We start from the raw sequence: 26055 nt of genomic DNA, 5'->3' as shown, positions 1-26055 counted from the left end.
TGACGAAGAAGGAAAGCCTGAAAGAACCAGCTGTGGGCGTCCCCGTCTTTCCTTCCTTTCCATGTCTCGCAGGGAGGGAAGGGACGTCGTGCATGAGGACAGGACGTCTGTTTGAGATACCAAGCAGCCCAAGTGCAGCGAGTTCTGGGTCAGAGGGAGAGCCTCTCGCACTGGCTGTGGAGCAGGACCTCTGCTTGCCGACAGGTGGACGTGACACACTTAACCTTGTCCTTGCTTTGGGGCTCAGGCAACGCCCATACATCATGGGTCCTCAGGAAATCTGTGTTCACAGGCATCGGGAACGCCACAGGGGACAACGAAGGGCACACTCCCACTCAGGTACCTGCTCTGCTCACACGCCTGCTCCATGGGCTGTCAGAGTTCATGTACAAACACAAGTTCAAAATAAAAATAGCAAGGATTTCAAGATGATGGCCACGGAGCTTGAAACCAGGGGTGGGGCCCGGTCAGTGGGGAGCCTGTGGGAACACACAGGTTGCACCCATGAAACCAGGTAGCGGGGCAGGCAAACACAGCTCCTGTCCACAGGGCTCTCCATAGCTCAATACTTACGTCACGGCGCCCTTCGGTCAGAAGAAATACCTAGTGGTTCCATTGAAGAAATAATTACACCCTAACAAATTAGGAGCTGTTAAAACCTACAGTAAAATCCAAGGAAAGACTAGTTTCACCTTATTCTTAAGTAACCACAAATCCTTGATAAAGGTGTGTGTCGGTTGGCACTGACCCTCCCCAAATCTGGGTGTCGGGCTAGACCCCCCCACCTCCCATTTCCTAGGCCACACTGATTTTCATGTGGTGCTTTCGCTTTTTATCACAGCAACTGCCAAACGCCTCACTTCACAAAAATGACATCGTAGACATGAATGGAGCATGATCCAATGCTGACCCTGAACAGCCTCCAGCCAGGGGTCCCCAAAGATCCACTAGGTGATGAGTATTGCCGTCTCCTGAAAAAATTCCGTGTGTCCCACAGCGCCTCTGCGGACTCACTCTGGCACCCGTGGTGCCTTGGCACCCAGTTTGGGACCTGCAGTGTGGAAGCCAAGTGCGTGGGTTCGGGAGTCATCAGCCTCACTGGGATGATCTAGGGATTACACTCAACACGCGGCAGGATTCCCAGAAAAGTTAGGGGTTCCCGTGTTCCCTGCCACGGTGACTTCACGGTACATCTGTTACCATCTCTCCTTCTATTGAACTCTGACATGATTATTGAACAAGCGCCCGCAAAGTTCAACAGCTATGTTGTTTGGTGCTATTTTGCTGGTGACATTGAGCTGGCCAAAAAGTTTATGTGGTTTTTTTCCTATAAAATGAAAGGCACATTTTTCATTTTCACCAATAACTTTATTGATCTGGATGTTTTGAGTATGTTGGCCATCTCCTGCTATTGGCTTCTAGTGGGTAGAGGCCAGGGGTGCCGCTCAAAATCTTCCAATGCATAGGACAGTCCCACAGCAAAGAGTCACTTGGTTACAATGTCAACAATGCAAAGACACTTCTCAAATCACTTCTGACACATTCGATCAGTCACAAATCCTTTTTTGCATTTCAGTTACATTCTCACCTTTCTTGAAATACTAAAGCATAATATGCCGAAAATGTTGCATACCTTCTTTCATCTTCGATATTAAAATGGCTGCACAGAAATTCACCAATTTTGAAAAATTTTTAGATGCATGCTGATAGGACAACTAACAAAATTGTTTCAGATGAAGTTCAAGGCCACTAAGCACTACTACAGCCATCAGTATGGAAAAACAAACAAACAACTAAACGAACTTTTTAGCCAACTCCCTACAAAGTTTAACAGAACAGATACAGCACACACCCTCTGGGAGGGCTATCCACAACCACAGGAAAACGCCATCAACTGTAATGAACACTGTGCAGGCACCTGTCCGAGTATTTTCAACACTTGCCACCAGGGGCTTCATCTGGTCGGGGGGAGGGGGCATGGGTCTCGGCAAGTACGCCAAGAGCCTGATATCTAGGTTGGAACCTGAAGGACCTTCCAGTTTTGCAAACTGTTTGGAGAAGGGCTAAGGGTTCCCTTCCTCCCTTCCAGGAATCACGTTAGTTTCACAGGTGACGCTAAAGCCGGGAAGCCTGCCTGGCCCTCTGGTTCCTGAGGGCAGGGGTCCTAAGAGCCGAGGGAAGCCAACCTTTCCTGGAGGGGACACGTGGCCCTGCTCTGCAGGTCCACTCAACTCTGCAGCTGTGCCCCCAAGGCAGGCATAGGTATAGAATACATAAACAACTGTGCCCAGTAAAACTCCAGTTTCACAAGCATAGGGTAGGTCAGCTTGGGGCGGGCCCCATGGACTCTTACGAGAGAGGATTTCCACATGCGCCTCATCAGTTGGGCCGGAACAAAGGAACTATCTACTGGGAAAAAAAAACCACGATTAAACCAAGTTCTTGGCCTCTTGTTCTCCCACATAAACCAGCAACAAAACACACAGGTCGGCAGAACAGAGAGATGCACGCAAGAGGACTCAGAGCCCAAAAACCATTGTTACCCAAATCCAGTGGCTTTAAATCCACCCAAGCGGCCGCTGCTTTTCAGCCGGGGAGGGAAGGCCAGAATGGCTAAGAAAATCAAGTCCGGGTTTCAATAAGGAGGGGGAAACGCGGAGAAGGGAGTGGGGGTGGGAGAGAGTCTGGTGAACTCGACGCTGCCTGCCTCCCTTCCCTCCCGCTCCCCACTCCCTCGAGCGCACGTCCTCCGCAGTCCGCCCCTCGGAGTCGTCCGCACGCAGCTCCTGGCTGGCTTTTTCTAAGAAGAGCCCTTCACGCCACTCAGAGAAACAAAGGAGGTCAAACCGAATGTCCTTCTCAGTTGTTATAGCAACAATGAAAATATTGCAGAGGCACCGAAAACGCCACTGGGGAGCCCCTTTTCCGCGTGTGACCCGCGCGGAGCGCATTTGTACCTGTGTGCCCTTCGCCGGTGGCTCCTGGTGGCTCCTGGCGGCTCCTGGCGGCTCCTGGAGGCTCCTGGAGGCTCCTGGCAGCCCCCCTTGGCCTGCTCACTCCAGCACGCTGTCTTGCTTAAGAACACCTTACCGACCGCCCTCAGGTGCCAAGTCTCACCTGATGGGAACCTCTCTCCAGTCAAGGTTTCCTAAAATAGGGTTGATTGTATGCCGCTTGCATTGGGAAAACCTGGGGACTCTGAATGCGCAGATCCACGGGGCCCACCCCAGCCCTACTGGGTGGGCGTCGTCTGCCAACATCTGATAACTAGGGGCTCAGAGAGCCGGACCTGGGGGCGCCGTATCTCATTCAGCACAGATGCAGGCCAATGGTTATCCCCGAGTCCTGCCTCAGGATGGGTGGAATCGCCGGGGCTGGAGCCGACAATCTGCTTTAAAATCAGCTGTTGACTCTCATCAGAGGATTGGCCCACTGACCTCCAATATCTAACCAAAAGGACTTGCAACCTTTACAGGAGTGGAAAGTATAGAGTTGGAGTTGGCAGTCCTCACTGAAAGCTGAAAATGGAGGCTTTTTTTTTTTCCTTCGGAACTACGGGGAAGCAGGTTTTGTTACGAATTGGTGCTTTATTCCCCTCTCAAAGTCAAGATTGTTCCCGAGAGAAATCATAATCAGGTGTGCTCTCTTCTGTGCAGGGAAGGTGGGGCCGCTGCTCCCGCAGGCGTTTCCAGGAACAACTACCGCNCGTATCTCATTCAGCACAGATGCAGGCCAATGGTTATCCCCGAGTCCTGCCTCAGGATGGGTGGAATCGCCGGGGCTGGAGCCGACAATCTGCTTTAAAATCAGCTGTTGACTCTCATCAGAGGATTGGCCCACTGACCTCCAATATCTAACCAAAAGGACTTGCAACCTTTACAGGAGTGGAAAGTATGGAGTTGGAGTTAGCAGTCCTCACTGAAAGCTGAAAATGGAGGCTTTTTTTTTTTCCTTCGGAACTACCGGGAAGCAGGTTTTGTTATGAGGTGGTGCTTTATTCCCCTCTCAAAGTCAAGATTGTTCCCAAGAGAAATCATAATCAGGTGTGCTCTCTTCTGTGCAGGGAAGGTGGGGCTGCTGCTCCCGCAGGCGTTTCCAGGAACAACTACCTACCGCACAGCCCCGCCCACCCAGAGGACTCAGCGAGTGAACTCGTGGGAAACCCGTGAACTTCAGAAACCCGGGCTGTCCTCCTGGAGGAAGCGGTTTAGCACCGGCTGCATCCTCCTGCCTCCAACGGAGCCAGAGGTCTTTTTGGCATTGGCTTGATGGTGCGAACAGAAATATGGAATTTTTCTGGAATTTTCTCCTCTATGCTCCACCCCACCTCCCACCAAAAAAAAAATTGTCCTTTTTTTTATCAGAACATAATCAAAACTGAAATGACTATGTCTGAGACACAGTCTGCAGTTTAGTCCCCAGATTTCAGTGTATTTGCAACATTGGCAAAGTATTTAGCATGTAGTTTGGATTGTGCACAAATCCGCTGCAGCTTTGAAATCCAACGCGCCCCCCCCCCCTCTTTCTCCTACTTGTGTGTTCAACACTCAGGTTAGGGACAAAGTCACTTCCAATTGTGTTTCCCCTTAGTTAACGCCAGGGATTGAAGTGTTTCCATTTCTCCTGGCCTCTACCAAAACCCTGAAACTAACAAAAGATTGTTTTTGTGGTTCTTATCATCTACAGTGTGGGCAGATTCAGCCTGCCACTTGCTTTTGCAAAATAAAGTTTTATTGGCACACAGCCATCCCCATAAATTTATTATGTATTACCTGTGGCTGCTTTAGTGATATAATAGCAAGAGAGAACATGTTCTGGCTCTTAAAAGGAAAGTTTGCTGCCCCCTAGGGTAGCACATGGTACAACGGGCTCAGGAATCAGAACGCCCTGGGCCAAGGGTGAGTCTGCCCTGGAATAGCTGTTAAAGAAACTGAACAAAGAAGCCATCAGTCTGGGTGGTGCTAATGCCTTGTTAGCCCACGTGCACAAACCAGACTGTAAGCCAGCACCAGGGCCCCGGAATGCAAGGAAATGAAGCAACGTAACAGCCGAAGCTGCAGCCAATAATAGGCTTTCTCAAGTAAGGAAACCACTCACGCTCCCGGCAAACAATGCCCTGGCTTTGCTTCCATCTGCGTCTCCCACAGCTCCCGTCCCTGAGGCCTTCCAACCATAGCAAATCCATGTACGCTCAAATAAACTCTGAAAAATAATTTTTTCAATGTGTATTTTTTCAATTTTTTTTTCAGAGAGAGGGGAAAAAGGAGGGAGAAAGAGAGGCAGAGAAACATCAGTGCAAGAGACAAACATTGACTAGTTGGATGCCTTCCATATGAGCCCCAACCGGGACCAAACCCTCAACCAACCCAGGCTTGTGCCCTGACCGGGAATGGAACCGGCGACCCTTGGGTTTGTGGGACAATGCCCAACCGGCTGAGCCACACTGGCCAAGGCTAAACTGTTAAAATTTTTAATGTGCCCCAGTTTACCTTTTAACAGAGCTAAGAGATCTTGGGCATCTTATTTAGAGTTATCAAAACTCCTGAAGGCTCAGTGTCCTCATCTGTAAAATGGGAACAATAATACTTACCTCCTAGAGCTGAGGTGGGGGTCCAGTGAGATAACACAAGTGCCTGGAGCAGAGCCTGACATAAAGGCCCTTAGAATCACCTCATTATAGAACGCACACTCTTTTTTGAGAATATGTTTCTCTTTTAAAATGTTCTAAAAGGGGTCTGACTGGTGGTTAACTACACTCAGCAACATTTCTTTACCCATTCATTAGCTTTAGACTTGCTTCAGCAATTCTGACTTCATTAAAATTATAATTATTCCTTTAATTCCATTTCCTTTATCTCCTCCTTCAACTTAATCCCTGACGTGGGCTGCCAGGGCCCTGGGACTCTCAGGGAGCCTCTTGTGAGAAGGTTTTAGAAGAGAAAGAAGATAAAACAAGAGCCAGGCAGAGTCAGGAAAATGAACAGTGGGCGAATTAGCAAACACGCGTGGGGAACCAAATCTGTGCTCCATGAATCGGAATGCACCCGGGGGAAGGAGGAGGAGCTAAACCATGTGAAAAGCAGCTAAAACACGAATGCAGGCCAGCAAAGCCATTAGCAACAAGTCATTTGCATATCCTTAATCCACTAATTAACTCTCAGCTCAGTGTAACCCTCCTTCCCCAATATTTCTGCACCGCTGTCCAGCAGTGTCTTTGGAAATCCCAAGTAACTCAGATACAGTGGGATTTGAGCCGGGCCTTTGGGGTTTCACGGGTCAATCTCTACTCTGAGAAAATGTATACTTTTTGGAAAGACCACAAATGATAAAACAAACCTATTTATGGCCCTTTCTGGGGGTTTAGTAAAAAAATGTTTTCCTAGAAAATAAAAGATAATATGTTCTGGTGAAAATCATGAATTTGGAAAGGCGTATCCCTGTGGTTGGCACTGAGAAAGCATATCCCAGTAATCAGTGTTCACTTGCCTCCTTTAGAAGGCATTCTCTCCCCAAGATAGAAGTTCATTTGTTTACCCACCTGTTCAATATGTGTTTTTCAAGCAGAGGCCGTGAGTCAGGCACAGTTCTAGGGCCTGGGAAATAGGGTCACCAGGCTTAGCAAAGAAAAACAGACCAGCCAGTCAAACTCGAAGTGAAGATACACAATGAAAACTCTTAAAAAGTGTAATGATGTTCCACGCAACACACTTACACGAAAAGATTATTCATTGCACAACTGAAATCCAAATTTAACTGGATATCCCCTGTTTGACCTGCATGCAACAGGGCCATGACCTTGGCCATGACCTTGGCAGACGCCATCCCTACGCTCTTGTGAAGCTGTGTACCCACTCCAACGTGAGGACCCCGCAAGAGTCAGTTCCCTGGTGAGGCAGCCCAGGGGACTGTGTGGCCCTGTCGCTTCCTCTGGGGGCCCATTAGCAGGTGGCACACTGGATGGGAACGGCCACCTCATTTTCTTGTCAGACGCCTCTGCAGTTCAGGTCCTTGGGGACAGGGCCTGTGTCTCTTTATCTCCAGGTATGTGGGCTCTACCTGTACAGAGCCCCGGACGAGTAGGTGCTCAGCACAGACCCGGTTAATGAACGAGGCCCACTCTGTAAATGGTCGTCCTTAGATCAAAGGCAGGCCCAACCGTGCCCAGGGCTGGAGAGGAAAAGACCTGCGTCCCTTCAGAGATACAGAAGATACGGGGGAAACCATACTTTGCCAGAATCCACACAGCACCTGGGGGAAGAATGATCTTTTCTTTTAAAACGTTTGGTGAAGGTACTTCAAACAACATAAAGGCTTTCCAAAAAGCGAAGGGGGGAAGATTGGGGAAAAAACTGTCACCGTGTAAAGAATGCCAAAGGGTCCTTTGAAAAGCAATTTCTTAACATAATAGTAAGGGGGAGCCAGAGCGTGGGTTTAACTACCTGCTGGTTTAACTGACCGGCAATACAATCAAACACAATTACCAGTCATTGACCGGAGCCGGGACACTGTGTGTTAAGGGAGGAACACCACATACACAAATAACAAGTAATGAAGAGGCCTTTTATTGTCAGTACCGACTGTCACACAACTGAAACACCGAAGGAAAGGTCACAAGAATCCACAAAAGGACAGATTCTGAGAAGTGCAAGGGACACAGGGTCTATAATAGAAAATCATTGCGTGACAGTGACTCCTTCCTGCCCAGCTGTGAAAGGGGAACAAGAAGCCGGTATCTGCAGAGCGTGTTTCAATTACACGAAGCTTGTTTTTTGTTTTTTTTTTTAACAAAAAGAAAGAACAAACAGAAAAGAGGAAGAACAGAGAGACAGGTTTTGTATTGCAGTTTCCCAATGAGAGCACAGGATGACCCAGGGCCGGAAGCTTCTCTCCTTCACCCCTCTCTCGCTGCGGGTCCCGTGACGTCCTGGGGGATCGGTGGCTGGTGTGTCCCACGAGTGTCACCAGGACAACTGGACAGTGACTGTCAGTGCTCCGATCGGTAGGCGGGAAAAGTCTCTGTTCGGTGAAGCTTCAAGGGACTGGTGACATCTTTTCCAAAGAGAAAGTGAAAAACAGTGGTTACACATCAAGAAAGCCCACAATCAGATTAGCAAGTCACCAGTGTCTAGGGAACAGAAAATAGGTAACAAAGGACCCTGACTGTTCCCAGAGGCCCTCACAGTGATATGCAAATGAGAGCCATGAGAGCCTGTGTGATTAACATGTCATTTGCATGTGGCTTTTGCAGGGAGCTATACTCGGACCACTAGGTTTCTCGTTTCCATTAACACCCAGGGCACTTAGGAAAAGTGAGGCAAAAATCACAGGACAGTGGAAACTTTTGGCTTAGGCACTCTTTGTAAACCTGACCAGAAATAAGACAGTATTATACTCATTATACCTAGGAAATCTTGCTACAAAGGACTTGTTAAAATCCACTTGGGCCTTTATGATTTCAGGTTTAGGTACCAACCAAGAAAGTGAGGAAGGCGGCCCACATGGCCACTGTCAGTCCCCGTCTGTGACACAGACAGGCAGATGGCAAACTTTCTCCACGAAGACCCAGATGTGAAAAATTGTGCATTTTGCAGACCACGTGGTCTCATGGCGGCTGTGCCGCCGGGAGCACGCAAAGACAGCCTCACTGGACGTGGATTGAACAAGTGGGTGTCCGCGTTCCCAACACACCTTTGTTGACAGACGCGGGAGAGGCTGGAAAGGCCCAGCAGGCCCGGGTTTGCTGATCCATCAGTGGGGAGAGCCCTTGATGTTACAAAAATGAGGGGTTTTACTGCCACCTCCTGGCGCAGGTTAGCAGGGGCCTAGAGACGCACACGGTGCGAGTAAAACCTACACCTGAGCAGAATGACCTGGGGTCACCGGGTGCAGGCCTAAGAGGAACCAGATGCGCGGGTCACGCTGGGTATCACGGAGACAGGACCGCAGCTAAGAGGGCGTGCCCGCCCCGCCCAATCACACCCAGAGCAGTCCAACACTGGCCCGACAGAGAAAGCAAAAGCGGAAGGCGGCCTGTGGCCCTCAAGTTTATTCTCTGACCTCTGACAGACCTCAGTCCACACCCCCTTAACGTCCTATGTAGTCCTGACCAGTGTGGCTCAGTGGGTTGAAGCACCATCCCACAAACAGGAAGGTCACCGGTTCGATTCTCAGTCAGGGCGCATGCCTGAGTTGTCCGCTGGGTCCCCAGTCGGGACTTATACTAGAGGCGACCGATCAGTGTTTCTCTTTCACATCAATGTTTCTTTTCCTCTGCTTCTCCCTCTCTTCCCCTCTCTCTAAAAATAAATAAATAAAATCTTTAAAAAAACAAAGTTCTACATAAGTTACTGTGGGTATAACACTAAAACACAAGGAAAACAAAAATCACAGATTTGGGTACTCACATACCTCAGATCTGAACCATAAGAAACTCATACGTCTAGTCACACGGTCAGTGGCACACAACAGCAGAGAATGTCAGAGAAATCCTGAATACCAAAATACCCTCCATCACCAGAAAATCGCTTCTTCCAGCCGCCCAGCCACCCAGCCACCAGGAACAGGGACTCTGTGCTCTTTCCCCCACACATGTCCGCACCAGCAATAATGAGTTTTACTACAAATGAACAGCCAGGTACGGCTTGACGAGAGCTTGATAAAATTTCCTGCAGGGAGCGGACAACATGCCACCAGTATCAACGCAAAATCCAAATCCTCGGTCAAGTGCAAAGCCCTTCTCTGTGCCATTAACTGTGGCTCCTTAGACTCCCCGAGTTTGCGAGGAAAGCGACCGAGAGCGTGCACTTGGAATCAGCCTGTAACAAAAACACTGCAGCTTCCATCTCGATGGCTGACCAAACCCCTCCACCGTGGCTTGGATGCTGTGTTTAGCTTAAAGCTGGGAAATGGACTGAAAGATTTTCTGACGTTTTCGCAGTTCACAGAAAGGGCAGGAGCTGGCACTGGCCCACAGCCCCATCCTGGCCAGACCTGTTCTGTGGCCTCTACAGGTCATAAAACTAGCTTGTCGCTATTTAAGCAACCGTGGACTTCCCCACAGAGGTGCTCACTCACCTGCTCTCTTGTAACACTGGGAGGTACCACTGGCCTATGTTCTGCCCCAGCAGGGCGGACAGGAGGTGACTGCAAATGGCCCCTGGCAACTGAGGCCGGTGGCTCACCAGGGACCCACCTCTCCCCCCACCCCACCTTGTTTCCCTCTTGGCACGTCCCCCTGGCTCAGGGGACCGGCAAGTTTGAGAGCCTGGTTTCTTCATCATCTTTTCACTTTGGCTCAGATCTTCACCGTGACTTACTTCGGTCTCAACCGCTGCAGACATGACGTCTGTGACTAGGTTGGGGTGGATATCGAAAACCCACATGTTAACACCTCCCAACTGGCCACATGCTCCCAGAACCTATCATCCTTAAAACACGTATGTAAATCACACGGGCCGGACCCAGTCCTGTGGAGGAGCTATTCCCACAGCATGGTGCATGCTGGGAGACACTCGCAGACGAGGCCCTCTGAGACAAGGAGCAGCCCTGGACCAGGCGTCAGAGCCCTGGAGTTTGGATGCCACCTCCGCCACTCCCCAGTCACGTGATCATGAGCAAATACCAACCTCCAAGCATCTCGGTTTCTGCCTTCACTGAAATAAAGTCCTGCTCTTGCCAACTCAGTCTGTTGGCAGGAAAACCAACCAGCACCCAGCTGTCTCCTAAAGCCCTTTATGTACCGGCCACATTGCCTGCCTTCTGCTCTTTAAATCTCCCCGCTTATTTCTGCCTCAGGGCCTTTGCACTTGCTGCTGTCCCCAGAGGGATTCATGTTCCCCCACTCTCAGTGTGGCTGCTCTTCTCAGACTGCCGGTCTTGGGCGAGACGAGGACAGCCCTCTGTGACCTCCTCATTTAAAGGAGTTCCTTTATGGTCCTCTGCAACCCAACAGCTCAGCTTCCCTATTCCCTACAATAAATACTTTCTTTTCAAAGTGGCGTGTGTCAAGTTTGAATTTAATTATCGACTGTGACCCTTGTTTAGACCACAAGGTCCAGGAGGGCAGAAACATGCGCATCTAATAATCCCACTCTCTCCCCATCATCTAGAACCATGCTTGGCACAAAGTAGTTGCTCAATAAACATTTACTGACAAAATAAATGAGTGAGTGGATGAATGATAGAGAGGTGAAAATCTCAGCTACTGACTATTGTACATAGGTGATCTTGGACACAGTACCAGCCCTTCAAATTTTCAGGTTCTTCACTGTAAATGGGTATGACCCACTGTCAGGTGGCTGTTCCAAGGATGACATGAGATCATGTGTCTTGAGGCCTCACGCAAAGCCTGCAACACAGTAGGTCTTCAAGAAAGGGTAGCTTTTATAAAGACACTCATCAAGAATGCCTTGTCTCCTTGTAAGGAACAAATCCAGCCCCTCACTAGTGGTACGTTTGTACAAAAAAGGAAAGAAGAGGTTTCTTAGTCAGCAAATTTGCAGATCTCTGGTTTAAACAACGTTAAACAGATTCTTTGCTGCAAGATATCTCCGAGCCTCGGGAACGTTGATTGCCACAATGAATTTTGAAAAGGAGAATTAACACACGGCATTTCCTCCAAACTTGTTAGACATCAGTACTTTTAGGAAGTAGGGGGGTGTCTGCCAGGGTTGGGATGACATAGAACACAACTGGGAAAAGATGAGTCCGCAGTTACATTATTCAAGGCATTCCCTAAAGAAATCTTGTAGATACAGTGTCAATATAACCCTTGCCAAGTGCTTCTCTCTCATAAATTTCTTCCAGTTTTCATGGTAAACCTCCTTGACATGTTGGTTCTGTGTACACCTAAGCATAGCAGGGGGGTTCTATAGGACAACGGGAAAATGGGATGAGAGAAGGGGTCAAAGTGCATTAAACACGTCTTAGCAGTCATTCCTCTCAGCCACCAAAAACTAATAATAAAACGACAACTCCAAAGTCAGCCAGCAGGGGACACCGTAAGACTAGCTTTAGGGAGGAAATGAAAAGTTTCTCAAATCAGATAAATTCTCCCATACCAAGACTACATGAAGGTGGGTGAATCAGCCAGGGCAATTACAAGCCATAAACAAACACCAGCAAAACCAGAAGAAACTACATACGATGCAGTTTCACCATGGGGCACACACAGGGCCCTGATGTAACTAGTTTTCCCTGGTTGCAGTTCCCTCCCCCACCACCAGGGGGTGGGGAAGGAAAGGAGAAAGGCAGGTAGCCTGGGTGGAACAACAAAATAGATCCACTTACCCCATTCAGGTGTCGTGTAAGTGGCCACCCCCAGTAAGCAAAACCATTTTAGACAGTCTGTGAACTATATTTTTGTAACAGAACAAATTACGGAAAAACTGTGTCCCCTGCAACACAGACCACACATCGGCACTGCCTCAAGGAACTCTGGCGACTGCACAGCCACGTCCACGATGAAAGAAATGTGGCCCTGCTCCACACAGAATACGCAGGCGAGGACCTAGCTCAGTAAAAATTGGTACAAATTAAACATAAGATACTACACATTTCCACGAATTCCTACACCAGTAACAAAAACATGTGAAAACGAATCATTGGATGAAATAACTAGTACAAACCACAAAGCAAAAAAAATAATTTGGAGGCAAAGACAACGCCATTCTCCTGCATTAACAGCTTCAAGGTCATGGCGTATTTCATGGTGTATGTTCTGCACCCGAAACAGGAATAAGGTAAGAATTCTGATTTAAAAAATGGGCGCGTTCAATGAAGATCATAGCATGCGTCAAAAAGTCAACAATTAAAGTTTTCGTCGCCTTCTTCAAAGCCGAGGACAAGATTATCCCTAAAGCCCTGTGATGGTCAGTCACGTGGCTTGATGACCCATCGCCTCTGCGGGAACCCTGTGACAGTCACCCTCATCCTCGCTGATTTCTTCCGAACCTGAACCACCACTCACTTCCCGTGACTGTCTCGTAGGTCATTACCGCCACAGTATTCATTTGGAAAACCTGAACCCACAAGAGCTTGACCCTGATTTATAGCAATCCCTCATTACTTTTGAATGACGGGTAACACCATGACAAATAATAAACCTGACGATAAAGGTTTAAACCCAAATTGTGAGGAGTTGTTCAGTTGGTAGCTGGCTATTTTTGATAGAAACAGCAGCAGGACCAACTTAAACAATGGGGGTTTCTGTTTGATGGTCTGGATCCCCCTGCCTCACTCCCCAGGGGGCGCGGTCCCTGTTTTTAGTTTGGAATGTGTGGGTTTCGACTCCCCGAGGGTCCTCCCAGACCTGTGCACCTCGTAGAGGCCCTCCCACCACGACAAGGGCTCTGTGCGTGCAGGAAAATGTGCAAATCCGGCTGCTGTTGCTGCTAAAACACTGCATCACTGTGCTGAGAAACGAGTGTGTCCAGGCATGAACGGGGTGGGGTAGTCATGGATACCTCCGGAGCACACAAACCACATGCTAACAGCAGTTAAAACATCCGCTTTCAATTTTAAAAAGACTTTTAAAATATTATTATGCAACCAGGACCCCGATAAGACCCTACTTGGCCTCGGAGTATGTCTCAGGAATATGTACTTATTTCGGCTAAGGATAGTTGGATTAGTTAAGGATTGTAACCTGAGTGTCTTCTTCATAGGACATTTTCTGTCCAAATTGTCCCGAAGAGTGTGAAGCTCTGGGTTGCCCACTAATCAATCCAGAAATCGCAACTTGGGGTAAGTGCTCAGGACTCCGAGTGCTCTGGACTCCAAGGCTCAAGCGCTCTGGGCGTGTCTTTGCAGACTTGGTGATTATTCTGGGAAACACAGCGGCTGGTCACCGCTGGTGCGCGTGGGCGAGTCTCAAAGGGCCACGCTGCATCTCAGGAATTAAGGCCATTTGCCAACTTCCTCTCTGTGACGCCTGCATCCCACTGGTTCTCAACTTTCTTTTGCGCTCAGGACAAGTGGGGTGTGAAAAGACCTTCCTTTTCTGTAAAGGTTATCTTGGTGTGTGTAGAAAGTCAAGTTGTACAGCCATTCGGTAGGTTGGGGTGAGCATAAGTTCATGTGCTTTACCTTATTATATATCAGAAGTTGCTATAACAGCAGACGGTAGTGAAATACACTTTTAAAAAAGTAAATGTACTTAAGTAGATGAGACTGAACAAGATTGAATAAACAATGTAAGGGGTATGTATGTATATGGCCAAAACTGTGATAGTGTGACTCAAACATTGTAAGTTTCTGAAGATGACATGGGACAGAGGACATCTGTGACACCCGACTCTAACCCAACTCTGGGCGTGGCCCGGTCTCAGGAGGCGAGCGCAGGTGTCGGTTGCTCCGCAATGCACTCACCCACACACCTGCATTCGGGACTTCAAGCTACTTCCGAGCTCTCCCACGTCCCCTGCCCTGCCCTAGTGACCAGAGACTGGCGTCCTGCAGAAGACACGGGAAATTCCCCTGGTGCCCTCTTCACACCACGCCTCGTGGCTGCCCCCCGCACGGCCCTGGGAGGATAAAAAAGATGCGGCTGTCCTGCCCTCCTTGGCATTGCGGCTTCTCGGAGAAGCTGGTGGTAGGTCAAGGGGCCTCGCAATTAAATACGAAACGAAAACGGTGAAAACAGCTATAAAGGGGGGTGTCCTCCGCCACATCTCAGGAGTGCCTGTCACCAGAGAGTCCCACGCTGGTTACAATCAAGTCTGGGAGGCACTGGAGAGCCATGGGGAAGAGCTCTGCGGGGGCAGAAATGCCCAGCGGGAGGGCTGGGGGACAGGCTGGGTGACCAGGGCTCGAAGCTCGCACTGCCCCCAGGACCCCTGGTTTCCGACGCCCCCACTCACTCGCTCACTCACTGCTCAGCGCGCCCGTGTCTGAATGGGGAGCAGCCGAGAGCGTGGGGGCCGCAAGGGCCTGGCGTCTAGTGCCCATGGGTGCGAAGTCCTTCCACAGGGCTGCCCCACAGGCCTCTTCACTTCCAAACGATGCCTGCACCGCTATTCCTATAGACTACCCTTTGCCACAGCACGGATGGAACTGGAGAGCATTACACTGAGTGAACTAAGCCAGGCGGTGAAAGACAAATACCATATGATCTCACCTTTAACAGGAATCTAAACAACAAAACAAACAAGCAAGCAAAATATGACCAATGACACTCAAATACAGAACAGGCTGACAGGGTCCAGAGGGGAGAGGGGAGAGAATCACAGGGGAACAGGAGAAGGACTCACATGAACAAGTATAAAGGACACATGGACCAAAACTAAGGGGGGTAGAAATGGGAGGGAGGTGGGGAGCACTGGGGGGGGGCTGCTATGGAGTAAAAGACAGAAAACTGTAAATAGTGATTAAACAATTAAAATAAATTTTTTTAAAAAAACATGAAAAGCTGCTTCTGGGTGTCTAAGAAAATGTTAGTTGAATTTTCCTGTTGGCGCCTTCTGTACCCTGGTGCTGGGACGGCGTTTTTGGAAGAGGGGCATCTTAGGATTTGCATAGAGTCACCTTGGATCGGAACCCAGGACTCCTGGCCTCAGCTTGTTCTCTCCCCCTAGACGCAGTTCCTAAATCTGAGACTCACCTGGGGGACCAGGATGGCTGGTCCACACCCTCAGAGCTCCTGACTCCTTAGGTTTGGCCAGGGGGGGGGGGGTGCGCAACAATCTGCGCTTCTCGAAAGTTCCCAAGTAATGCCGACACAGTTGGTGGTCCATCCACCAGACTATTTCTCCGAATGGACCCCCGACCTCTTGCCCAGGCCATGAAGGCATCTGTGCGGAGTGTAGATTGCTCAGCCACATCCTTCAGCTCTTAATCCCCCAGGTGCAGGCCCGAGAATCTGCATGCGAACCATTTCTCCCAGGATGTGTGATAGAGCTGGTGCCTGGGGGGTGAGACCCTGGTGCACCCCTGGCCCAGGAGCCTGGCATCCAGCAGCAGAGGGCCGACTGGAGCCCCCCTCAATCGTAGGGCGGCGGGTGCTGGCACCCTCACTCGGGCGCAGTTCTCCTCCCACACACCATGGCCCCTGCACAGTCCGGCAGCCGGCACTTACCTTGCAGGCGGTAGAGCTGGCCGGTGCTGTGCTGCCGGGTGATGTGCTGCCAGTAGGCGCTGCGAGGCACCATGGTGCTCAGCGAGGCGGCCCGCTCGCCCATCTTCATCTGCAGCTGTGTCAAGGCGAGAAAGCCGCGGGTCAGTTACCGGGGTGGAAAGAGATCGCACCGTGCACCACGGGACTCCCCATGGGTGCTCTAGACACACGGAGGCCACGTAAGTCTCCATTGCTCGGCTCCTGGTCTAGCTGCACAAACACGCAACGGAACACTCGGCAACGGCAAACCACAGGAAGGCAGGGTTAATCAACAAAGAAGGAACCCACCACTCAATCTGGGGAAAGGCCATTTTAATTGCTTGTATGAGTGTTGTGTGAGATGGTACCTGCTTAGCATTTTGCTTAGCACAGACTGGCTACAGGGGGAAAGATGGAGGATATTATTATTAATACTTAATTGCAAAGCCCATTTAAAGTTTTCTGGTTTTCTTTTTTTAAGAAAACTCCCCACTCTACACAAGTCATCAGCATGGTAGTTCTAGGAAAAATATCTGTACAGTCATTCAATACAGCCAAAATAATATGAGACTTCATACCCTGGAGACCAAAATCTTTGTAGTTGACGAGACTGAAGTTGGAAAAAAAAGGTTATAACCGTTTGCTCCAAAGATAATTTAATTTATGGCTGCATTTAGGTGTGATGATCGAACGTTTCAGTCCTTATCACAAGAACAATTACCAAAATGTGTCCCAAGAAGAATTACACAGCACTAGGTTTCATGAGGCCATTTGACTTTCTTGCACATACCCTTTCCGTTGAAAAGGGCAAGACGCTGAGAACAAAGCTAGCAGAAAAGTTCCATGCCTATTTATTTCTCTCTGTCTGTGGATGACAAGTCTCAGAACCCAAGAGCAACAAGCGAACAAACCAAAAAACCCAGCGACTCCCGCTTACATTCGACCACCTTTGCACGGATGCAAGAAAATAAAGACAGAAAAAGGACCGCACTTCCAAGGTATGCTTACCTGGCCTCCCCGCAATAGAGAGATTATATTTAATATAATAAGGGATTTACTATGAGAACCACACTTGGGAAGAAGCCATCCCTTCGAGTTGTTCGAGTTGTTCGCCACGTGCCTGTGACTACACATTTCCGCGGCGCCGCTCGCGGCGGCTGCATTTTTAGGAAGCTTATGGAAGGAGGAGGAGACGACGGCAATGTCATGTCTCATAGGGACCGTGGCAAGGCCTGGCTCCCAGCTTCTTTGTCAACCTTTTGAAAGCACAGCTTATTTGGTGAAAGAAGCATTCGCATTGTCTTTGGAGAAAAATGAAAAAGTCTTGCTTTATGCAAGAATGTCCGAATTCTTAAAGGATGAGATGACTTGGGAAGTAGATTGGATGAAAACAACGAGAGTATCCACCCTCGTTTTTCTTTATTGTTGTCGAGTAGCTCCACCTAGCGAAGGGGACAGGAACGGGGCTCATGAACGCCCCCTGGTGGAAATATAAATCAACACTACATTTCTGGAGGAGTTCAATTTGGGTAACCTGGGGTATCTGGAGAGAAGAATCATATTCTTCCTTCCCCCACTCTCCTCCTGTTTTAAAAACCTGACACACTTTTACACACTTTTTTCCTTTAAAATAAATGTAGTATTTTCACATTCAAAGAGAAAAATAAAAATTACCCCAACCACAACATGTGTAAGTAGAGGTATTTCTACCATAACGTGATAGAGACATTCTTGGGAAACCTCCCGTTTGGCAAATTGTTAGAAAAACTGGGTTATGGGGACACCACTCGAAATATACGCCCATTTATAACCACAGGCACTGTCACTTTGGGAGATAGCTTGGAGGCTGGAGGGTCACGGCGGTTATAGAAAATGCAGAAACATATTTGGGTGGCAACGCTGGCTCCCGGTCTCGGGGGTCCAGTCACCTCCAGCCACCAGGGGGCGCCCACTCTCACACCTCAGTGCTATCGAAAACACGGCTCCCAGAGCCAAAGACCCATCCCCACAGGCCACCGGGTTAAGACCTCCCTTCTCTTCAGGAGTCAGCTTGGGAATCACCTCCCTGTGACGTTTTATTGACATCTCTTCTCCCTTAATGACACCAGACGCTGCTCCCAGACACAAAGTCCCGCTCGAAGTCTGATCACTGACTGTTTTGGGGCGGCTTCTACACTAACCTGCCCCCAAGGACAGGCATGAACTCCCCCAAAGTGGGGGTTGTATCTTTAATTTCTATCCCCAGCACCTAGCTAGGGCCTCTGGAGACTTAACAAACAAAGGGTGGGTGGATGAATGAATGGATGAATGAATGAATGAACGAACGAACCCAGCCTCTGCCAGGGTGGCGGGGAATACTTCACGGAAATAAATCCTAATCAATTCAGAAAACGAGAAGCCCCCGGGAGCCCAAGGCTGATTCCTGCTGAAGCTGCAGGTCCAGGCGAAATGGACGTGGCTCTCCCTGGCCATGGACGTCGTGGTAACAAGACGCTTCCTCATTCTACTTGGTCATTCACGTGATGAGCAGAAGCGTGGCCTCGGGAAGATCCGCTTCCATGCACAGGCAGGGTGAGGGCGGCCGGTCCCCCCGGGGGCGAGCGCAGCGTGACATCTATGCATTCGATGAGCAGTGTGAGCTCAGGATCCCACCAGGGAAGAAAGACGAGCCTTCCCTGAAAGTCTAATGCCTTCTTACCCTCTAGTCCTCAAACTGTGCCCCTAACCAGCAGTGACGCACCCGGGTCTCTTCCTGACCCAGCCTACGTGAGTTCAGAAACTGCCCAGTGGCCTAAATAATCAATGGCTCTAATGGGCTGGGCTTTGAAGGCCCAGGGATCACGGCGCTGCCAGGGAAAGAAAGTAACCAGTGGGTCAGAGACCCGTTTCCCGGTTTAGGGAGCTCTCCCTGCCTGGGCTCCGTGATGTGGGACACACCCCTCCCCTTCTCTGAGCCTGGAAGTCTCCTTTCTCGCAGAACTTCCCCGTCTAATGAGACAGATAATTAAACTACACAAATAAGAGTAATCGGATTACCATAAAAAGGAATGAGGTTCGGATGTGTGCTAAGATGCCAGGAACGAAGGCCACACAGCATGTGCTTCTGTTGCATGAAATGTCCAGAAAAGGTGGGGGGGGGGGGGGTCCAGATGCAGAGAAGCTAAATCTGCGGTTGCCCAAGGCCAGGTGATGGCTGAAGGGAACGCGTTTCTGTTGGGGGTGATGAGAGCGCTCTGGAATCCAGTGTGGTGGCGCCCTCACAATTCCGAGAATACATGAAAACCTCCAAATCGTCCGGTTTAAAGGGCGCGCTGTATGTTAAGTGAAATTATCTCCATAAAATTGTCACCATAAATATAAAATCAGATAGCAGCATGTGCTGTGCAAAGGATTTTTTAAAAAGCATGACATAATATGAGTTAGTGGGTGGCTCCCAGTCCCAGGGGAAGTAACGTTTAAACGTGAGTGACCAATGACCCAAGCATGGCCCCCTGTCACCATCACTGCCAACGACACGGACAGATCCTTTGTCACACCTCCCAGCACCCACAGGGAGGGGAACGCGGATCGCCAAGTCCCTCCCCTGAGAATGGCAGGCACGTGGGACCCATCCACCCACCCTCTTGAGAGAGAAAAGTTCTCAGGGGCGCTGTGCACAGCTTCTCTGTGCTGGATGGAAAACCAGACATCCTCCCCAGAGCCACGTGCTCTCTCGGTTCCTATACTCGGGATTGGCTGACGGTTTCTGTACTCTGCATCGGGATTGGCTGACGGTTTCTGTACTCTACACCAGGATTGGCTGACGGTTTCTGTACTCTACACCAGGATTGGCTGACACGGGGAGTCTGAGACAAGGGTTGCGCAGTGCCTGGAGTCGCAGCTGCAATGCCACGCCACGTGGTCCTTCTCTGGAATCCAACTGTTTCTACAGCAGAGAATGGTGTGTTTGGAAATTGAGCAGCACGACAGGGTGGAATTGTTTGCAGCCACAGTCAGTTGTGAGCACCGTATGGCCTGTTTGCAACTCAGGTCTGGATCCATTCAGAAACGAGCTTCCGTCACCCCAATGGGAGGGTGATACCTCAAGACCTAACTCCATCCTCCGCAGACCCAAACTTCCACCAGGCTGCTAAAGTGGGGCCTCTGCTGTAGCGACTTTGCATAGGCAAATGCACTTCCCCTGGCTATTTCAAGCACAAAATGAGGGCCAAGGTGAGTTGGATGGGACAATTCAGTCCAAGAGAGAAACCGTCAAACGGGGTTCCAAAGAAATCACCATCTCAATGTGTCCGTGCTCCTACTGCGAACACAGTGATCTCATTCACACGAGCCTCCGATTTCATTGACACCCTCCACTCGGCTTCCTGAACTACGTCCACAGGGCCTGCCCACTGATTCTCCTCTGCAGATAATACCGGAGAATGTCCCTATGCTTTCTGGACCCTGAGTTGGTGGTTCTTCAACCTTAGCAAGCACAGAAACCACCTGGAGGGCTCATGACAATGCAGAGTCCTGGGCCCTACCCCTGCTCTGGGGCCGGGGGCTGGGATTTTGTATTCCTGCCAAGTTTCCAGGTGATTCCAGTCTGACTGACCCAGGGACCCCACTTTGAGAACCACTGTCCCATGTTACTCATCACCTTTGGATCGACTGTTCTGGGAATGAAGTTCCCTACTGTGGTAAGAAGAGCTTGAACTTGGCCAAGAATTGGGTTGAGGTTTGCGATCTGCCACTAATAATTGTACGACTCTAGACTAGTTATTTAACCTCCTTTACTCCTTAATATCTTGACAATGAGAAAAGGAGAGAGAAAACAATTCCTAATTGGCAACTGATTCCAAAACCATACATGACTCACAGTGGGACCCCATAAACATCAGCAATATTTATAATTAGCCCTGTGTCAATCGGAATAAATACTGTCATTAGCAAGAGCTTCTGAACAGACCGAAATATTTGATGTTGGACTGTGCTTCTGGCTTGTTGACAGAAGTTTTAACAAGTCTTCAAGCAACGACAAAAAATATTCCATACATGAAATCAAATTTAAAAAAATCTACTTAGAGAATATATTGAACCACCTGGCTCCAGTCAGTATGTGATAAGTTCAATGAATAGGCATGAATGAAACTCTTACTCTCAGCCTGGAACGACTGTAGAAACAGAAGAAAATCCTAGGTACTCCAGGGTACCCCCGGACCAAAGCCCCCCTCCCTCCGTGGGGAGTTTAGTTTCTCCAAGGCAGCTCTCTCTTTGGATCTGGTGGTATTTTGCCTGACACCTAAAAGGATGGGGGTGGGGGAGGCCCACATTTGTGTGACATGACCCATTTTTAAGACGTCTAATAAAGTATATTCCTTCTTCCTTCGTATTGATATCTTTTTGTTATGTTCAGGAAACACAGAAAAAAGCGTAAGGCAGATTTGAAATAAGCCCTATATCCACCACCCAGAGAAAACAAAGAAGCAAAGATAACTGTTAACACGTGACTATAGATCCTTCCAGTCTTTCTTCAAAGATGTGCATGTACATCACGTATTTAACACAAACTGCGTGATGGTCTCTTTTTCATCTAATAGATTCCACACGTATCTTCATCTTCCCAAGTCCTGCCCTCTTCACCCCCGTCACGTTCATGTCTGCACCCCAGACTGTCCTTTGGCTATACCACACTTTTTTTCATTCATTTCCCTCGTCATTTATTATTGACCAGGTGAGATCACAGAATGACATCCTTACCCCATCTCCTTCATCATATTTCCCCCCCTCAGCTAACCACCGTTTTTATTCCGGGACCCACTCTGTCAACCATTACCCCGAACACCGGTTTTTGAAAGATCGGGTAGATTTGTGTGTCGTGTTGTCTTTCAGGCTGACTCAGAAACTAGGTTTAAAGGCTGCTGCGTCGGACGAGGGAGGCTTGGGCGATTTCATTTTTGTTTTAAGCAAAGTGGTCTTGCTTCCACTTACTGTGCATCTGTGCCACAGACTGATCTGCAGACATTCAAAAGAAAAAGGTAGGTCTTAATTCTAAAATCAAGGGGCTGCGATCACTTCCTGGCATGTTGAGCACCCCACTGGATGGGTTTAAGTGCCATCTTGCCCCCTCTGCCGGCTCCCGAGTGCGTATCTGCAACTCCAGCTTCTCCCTGAAACCTCAGACACATGCACTCAACAACCCACTTCCCACCCCCACCCCGATGCCTGGTGGACGTCTCTCATCCCGTGTGTACAAAACCGACCTACTGCTTCTCACCCTGCAGTCCCCCAGCCTCTCCTCCTTCTATGCAGACGGTTCTTCCATTCTACCTGTTGCTCTGTTTAAAGAAGAAGAAAGGAAAACAACGCTGAGGCCACCTAGTTTATTTACTCTCTGACCTACAAAAGAGCTCGCTCATTGGCAGATTCTGTGTCTCCCGCCTTCAAAATGTACCCAAAGTCCGGCGGTTCCTACCACCTCCCCCACCACCACCCTGGCCCACATCACTCGAGGCCAACTAGATGCTGCGTGACTGAGACATCCTCGACTTGTCTTCTCACTGGTCCCCTTGCCCCACCCCCAGTCTTTCTGAAGCAGCTGCCCCGAGACCCTTTCAGGAGCACAGTCAGCATCTCACCTTTTCTCACACACTGCGGTCTTTCGGGTCCCCCGCCCCAGACCCAACTCCAACAGGCTTCTCCAAATGACATTTATAACTGTGACCGAAAGGGAAAACCAGGGGAAGCTCAAAGCAGACTAGCAATGAGTTTTCCATGAAGCTTAAACATAATTTCAAGTGTCTAACCAGAGAGAAGAATTCCAAATAGCTCATGAATAGTAAATATGTTTTGAACTGAATCTTAAAATTGTAGGTTTATTTTCACAAAATCCAGACCAAATGTCTCCCATAAAAGAGAACAGCAGTCATAGACGGTAACTTCTAGAAAGACATAAAAAGACAAAAATTGAGCATGTGTTTGTGGAACACACAATCTTTTTCTGCAACCTGACAAATAAACCTATACTTCTGAAGTGTATCAAACACCCTTGCAAAGTTCTAGCAAATGCATCTTGTCTGGCTGGGGGCTGAGAGGAATTTATGGCGATAACTACACCCATTGCATTTTGGGGGGTTCTTCTGTTTGATGAAGCAGTCTCGTTCAATCAATACAAACTGCTCAAAATGCTCATTGCTGCTCTCCGTGGCAGGAACCAATGCCTCCTGCACGGCCCCGCTGACGACGCGGAACGAGCGCTGGAATCACCATGGGGCCACCACGCTGTTCCCGAGAAGAGGTAGGCCAGTCTCAGGGGGCACAGAGGTCAGCTCGGCGACTCTGTGCCCACCTCTCCTCCTTCGACCCAGCAGGCACCATCCCCTGGAGTTAGCATAGGTTCCCGCTCCCCTGGGAAGTCCTGTGAACAGACCTGCGGATGGATACACGTAAAGAGACTGCTTGGTGGCCCGCGTAATATACGATAACGGGTTTCTGTTCTGGCACAGCGGTGCACTCGCCGAGCGAGGGGTGTAAGTCTGGCCGTGACTTTTCCTGTGCAGGCAGGGCATCGAGATGCACAGTCCTGTGCCACGCCCTCTCTAGCTCCTGCCCCATTTCTTCTGGAGACCAAGGAGCCAGATTCTCAGAGTCACTGTGGAGCCACGGTCCTCCAAGGGTGATTCCTGCACAAGTGACATCAGGTTCCCCCAAGGACCAGTTGGAAATGCAAATTCCAAGGCCCCACCCCAGACTCTGGGACGCTGGAGGTGGGGCCCAGCGACCTATGACTTTGGTACTCACTGAAGGTAGAGAGCCAAGGTCCCTTCGTGTTCCTGTCCCGTTCCCTGGCCCTGTCACCCCGCCCTGGCCCTCTTTGCCCTGTGTCCTACCACCAGGCCCCCAGCGTGCTCCTTCCTTTCAATTCCCATGGAGCACAAGTTCTGGGCCTTTTGTTCCTGTACTGACTCTTCACTTACTAACCCTGAGCCACCGAGCCTCAGTTTCCCCCTCTATGAAATGGACCTAATAACACTGTCAACAAACTAAAAAGTATTCCAGCATTTTGGAAGGCAATGTCGTGACACACATGTAAATTTTTAAAAAATTATTTACGCCCTTTGATTCAGCAATTCTACTCCTGCATGTAGACAATCCAGTTACATAAAGTTTTTAGAAACTCGGGTGAATAAAGTTCAGGAAGTCAGTTAAATAAGCAGATGTAAAGGCATGTTTACATGCTATTTGCAGTATTGTTTATTAGTGGCAAGAAAATCTGATATTCCTGTAGACAGGCTTAATAAATTAATGTTCCATCGACACCCTGAAACGCCACGCAGCCACTAGAAGGAATGAACAGGACCAAGGGTGGCCAACCAAGGTCAAGGACCAAGGTCAAGGCCCAGGTAGGAAACAGCTCCACAGCCAACTCATACCCCTTTGCTTTGATGTAAAAGTGGCCATAACAACATATATCTGTGTATCTGTGTGCCTGGAAAACTTGACTCAGAAAAACAGGGGCAGGCTCAATTTTGCCTGTGGTCTGTAGTTCATCAGCCCTTGAATCAGACCTGGGTACCACTTGACTTCCAACTATTTCCACGGGATACTGACTACTGAATAAGAAAACCAGGCGGGTGGTCTTTAAAGTGTGTAATACGGTCAGACTTTTGTAAAACCAGCAGTGACCCGCAAATACACATCGTGCGGACGTGTCTGTCTGTCTGTCTGTGTGTGTGTGTGTGTATGGAGGCGGATTTCTACACAGGGTTGTGTGGATGCAGAGGACAATGTGGAAAGATCGGTACAAACTTCTTGATACGATCCAGGACTTGCTGAAGAGGGGAAATGAGGGCAAAGACATGCACGCAAACAAATAATGAAAAGAAAAAATACCGCACTAATCGTCAGAGATGTGGTCACATTTTTACAGTCGGTTAAATTTTACAGTACATGTGTTTATGTCAAAATAAATGAAACGGGACTCAAACACCTATCCCCACCTCCAAGGACAGTTATGAAAATTAAACTAAATAAAGCGTGCAGACTCTCAGTGCAGGGCCAGATGGAACAGCCGTTCCAACTTCAATTCTCCCTCCGTTAGACTCAGTCCCCTAACGAGGTGTCCTGCCTCCAGGCTCCCTAGCGCCCCGGCCTTGCCTCTCCCTCTTTCAATGAATTCTGTACTCGGTGTTCTTCAATGCATTTATCCATTCATTCTATCCATTTATAGACGAGGCACTCTGGGCCTCGTCTATAAGCCATGCGCTCTGCCCGGGACAGAAAACCTAGAAATGAGTCAAACTTAGCTCCCCTACACCCCAGGATTCCACAGGGAATGGCCAGAGCACTGGTGCAAAGCCCAGCTTCGGTCACCGCGGCTTCTGCCTCCACAATGCTACTCCCTCCACAACAAATGGGCGGGCCTTCAGCTAGGCAAAGGGGGAGAAAATGCCATAGCACGTGCTCACAGACCTCACACCCCGCAGGACTCTTGGCACATAGTAGGCACTTTATAAAAGGGGGGCTGAATGGCTCGGTGATCGTTGAAGTGACTGGATTGACTGAATGAGCAGATCATTAAGTCCATGACGATGACCGTTCCGGTTGATTTGTATTTAGCAGATGCTGGCACATTGTCAAGAAATGAGTTATTTTACCCCACCTGACACAGCAGGTACCGATATAACCCCCTGTACGGAGGGGAGATGAATACCAAGGGTGGCGAAGAGATTTGCCCAAGGCCTCTGAGCTGGTACAAGTGCCCAGCCAGGACTTCAGATCTGGCTGCTGACTCCCCAACTTCAAGTTCATGTCACAATCTTGTGTGTTTTTCCTAGAATGTTATGAAGGTGTTACGAAGACCTTAAAGATGGGCTCCTATCCTATTTGTCATGATAAAAGGCAGTCAGATTTTATTTCCAAAGCTTAGAGAAACAACAACTGGCCAACCGTCTAGGATGTAAGGAGACAGGAACACCACCACCCCC

General features: G+C 49.2%; 1 protein-coding gene across 2 annotated transcripts in view; it reads right to left on the bottom strand.

The window, feature by feature from the left end:
* Positions 1 to 7539: 7539 nt before the first annotated feature.
* Positions 7540 to 26055, bottom strand: part of DOK5 (docking protein 5) — a 123353-nt gene continuing 104837 nt past the window's right edge. The window contains exons 7-8 of one of the 2 annotated variants that reach the window (XM_037059940.1): positions 16073 to 16187; positions 7540 to 8049 (exon numbers count right to left, since the gene is read on the bottom strand). In XM_037059940.1, the coding sequence (XP_036915835.1) occupies positions 7985 to 8049; positions 16073 to 16187 (180 nt within the window). In that variant the 3' untranslated portion in view covers positions 7540 to 7984. Of the gene's footprint in view, positions 8050 to 16072; positions 16188 to 26055 lie in introns of those variants that run through there. The other variant, XM_037059941.1, reaches the window with a different exon arrangement.

Source organism: Sturnira hondurensis, unplaced genomic scaffold, assembly GCF_014824575.4.
Source record: "Sturnira hondurensis isolate 20B ecotype Veracruz unplaced genomic scaffold, ASM1482457v3 Scaffold0011378, whole genome shotgun sequence".
Classification (NCBI taxonomy): domain Eukaryota; kingdom Metazoa; phylum Chordata; class Mammalia; order Chiroptera; family Phyllostomidae; genus Sturnira; species Sturnira hondurensis.
The sequence above is the reverse complement of the archived record's forward strand: the minus strand, read 5'-3'. Positions and strand labels throughout refer to the sequence as shown.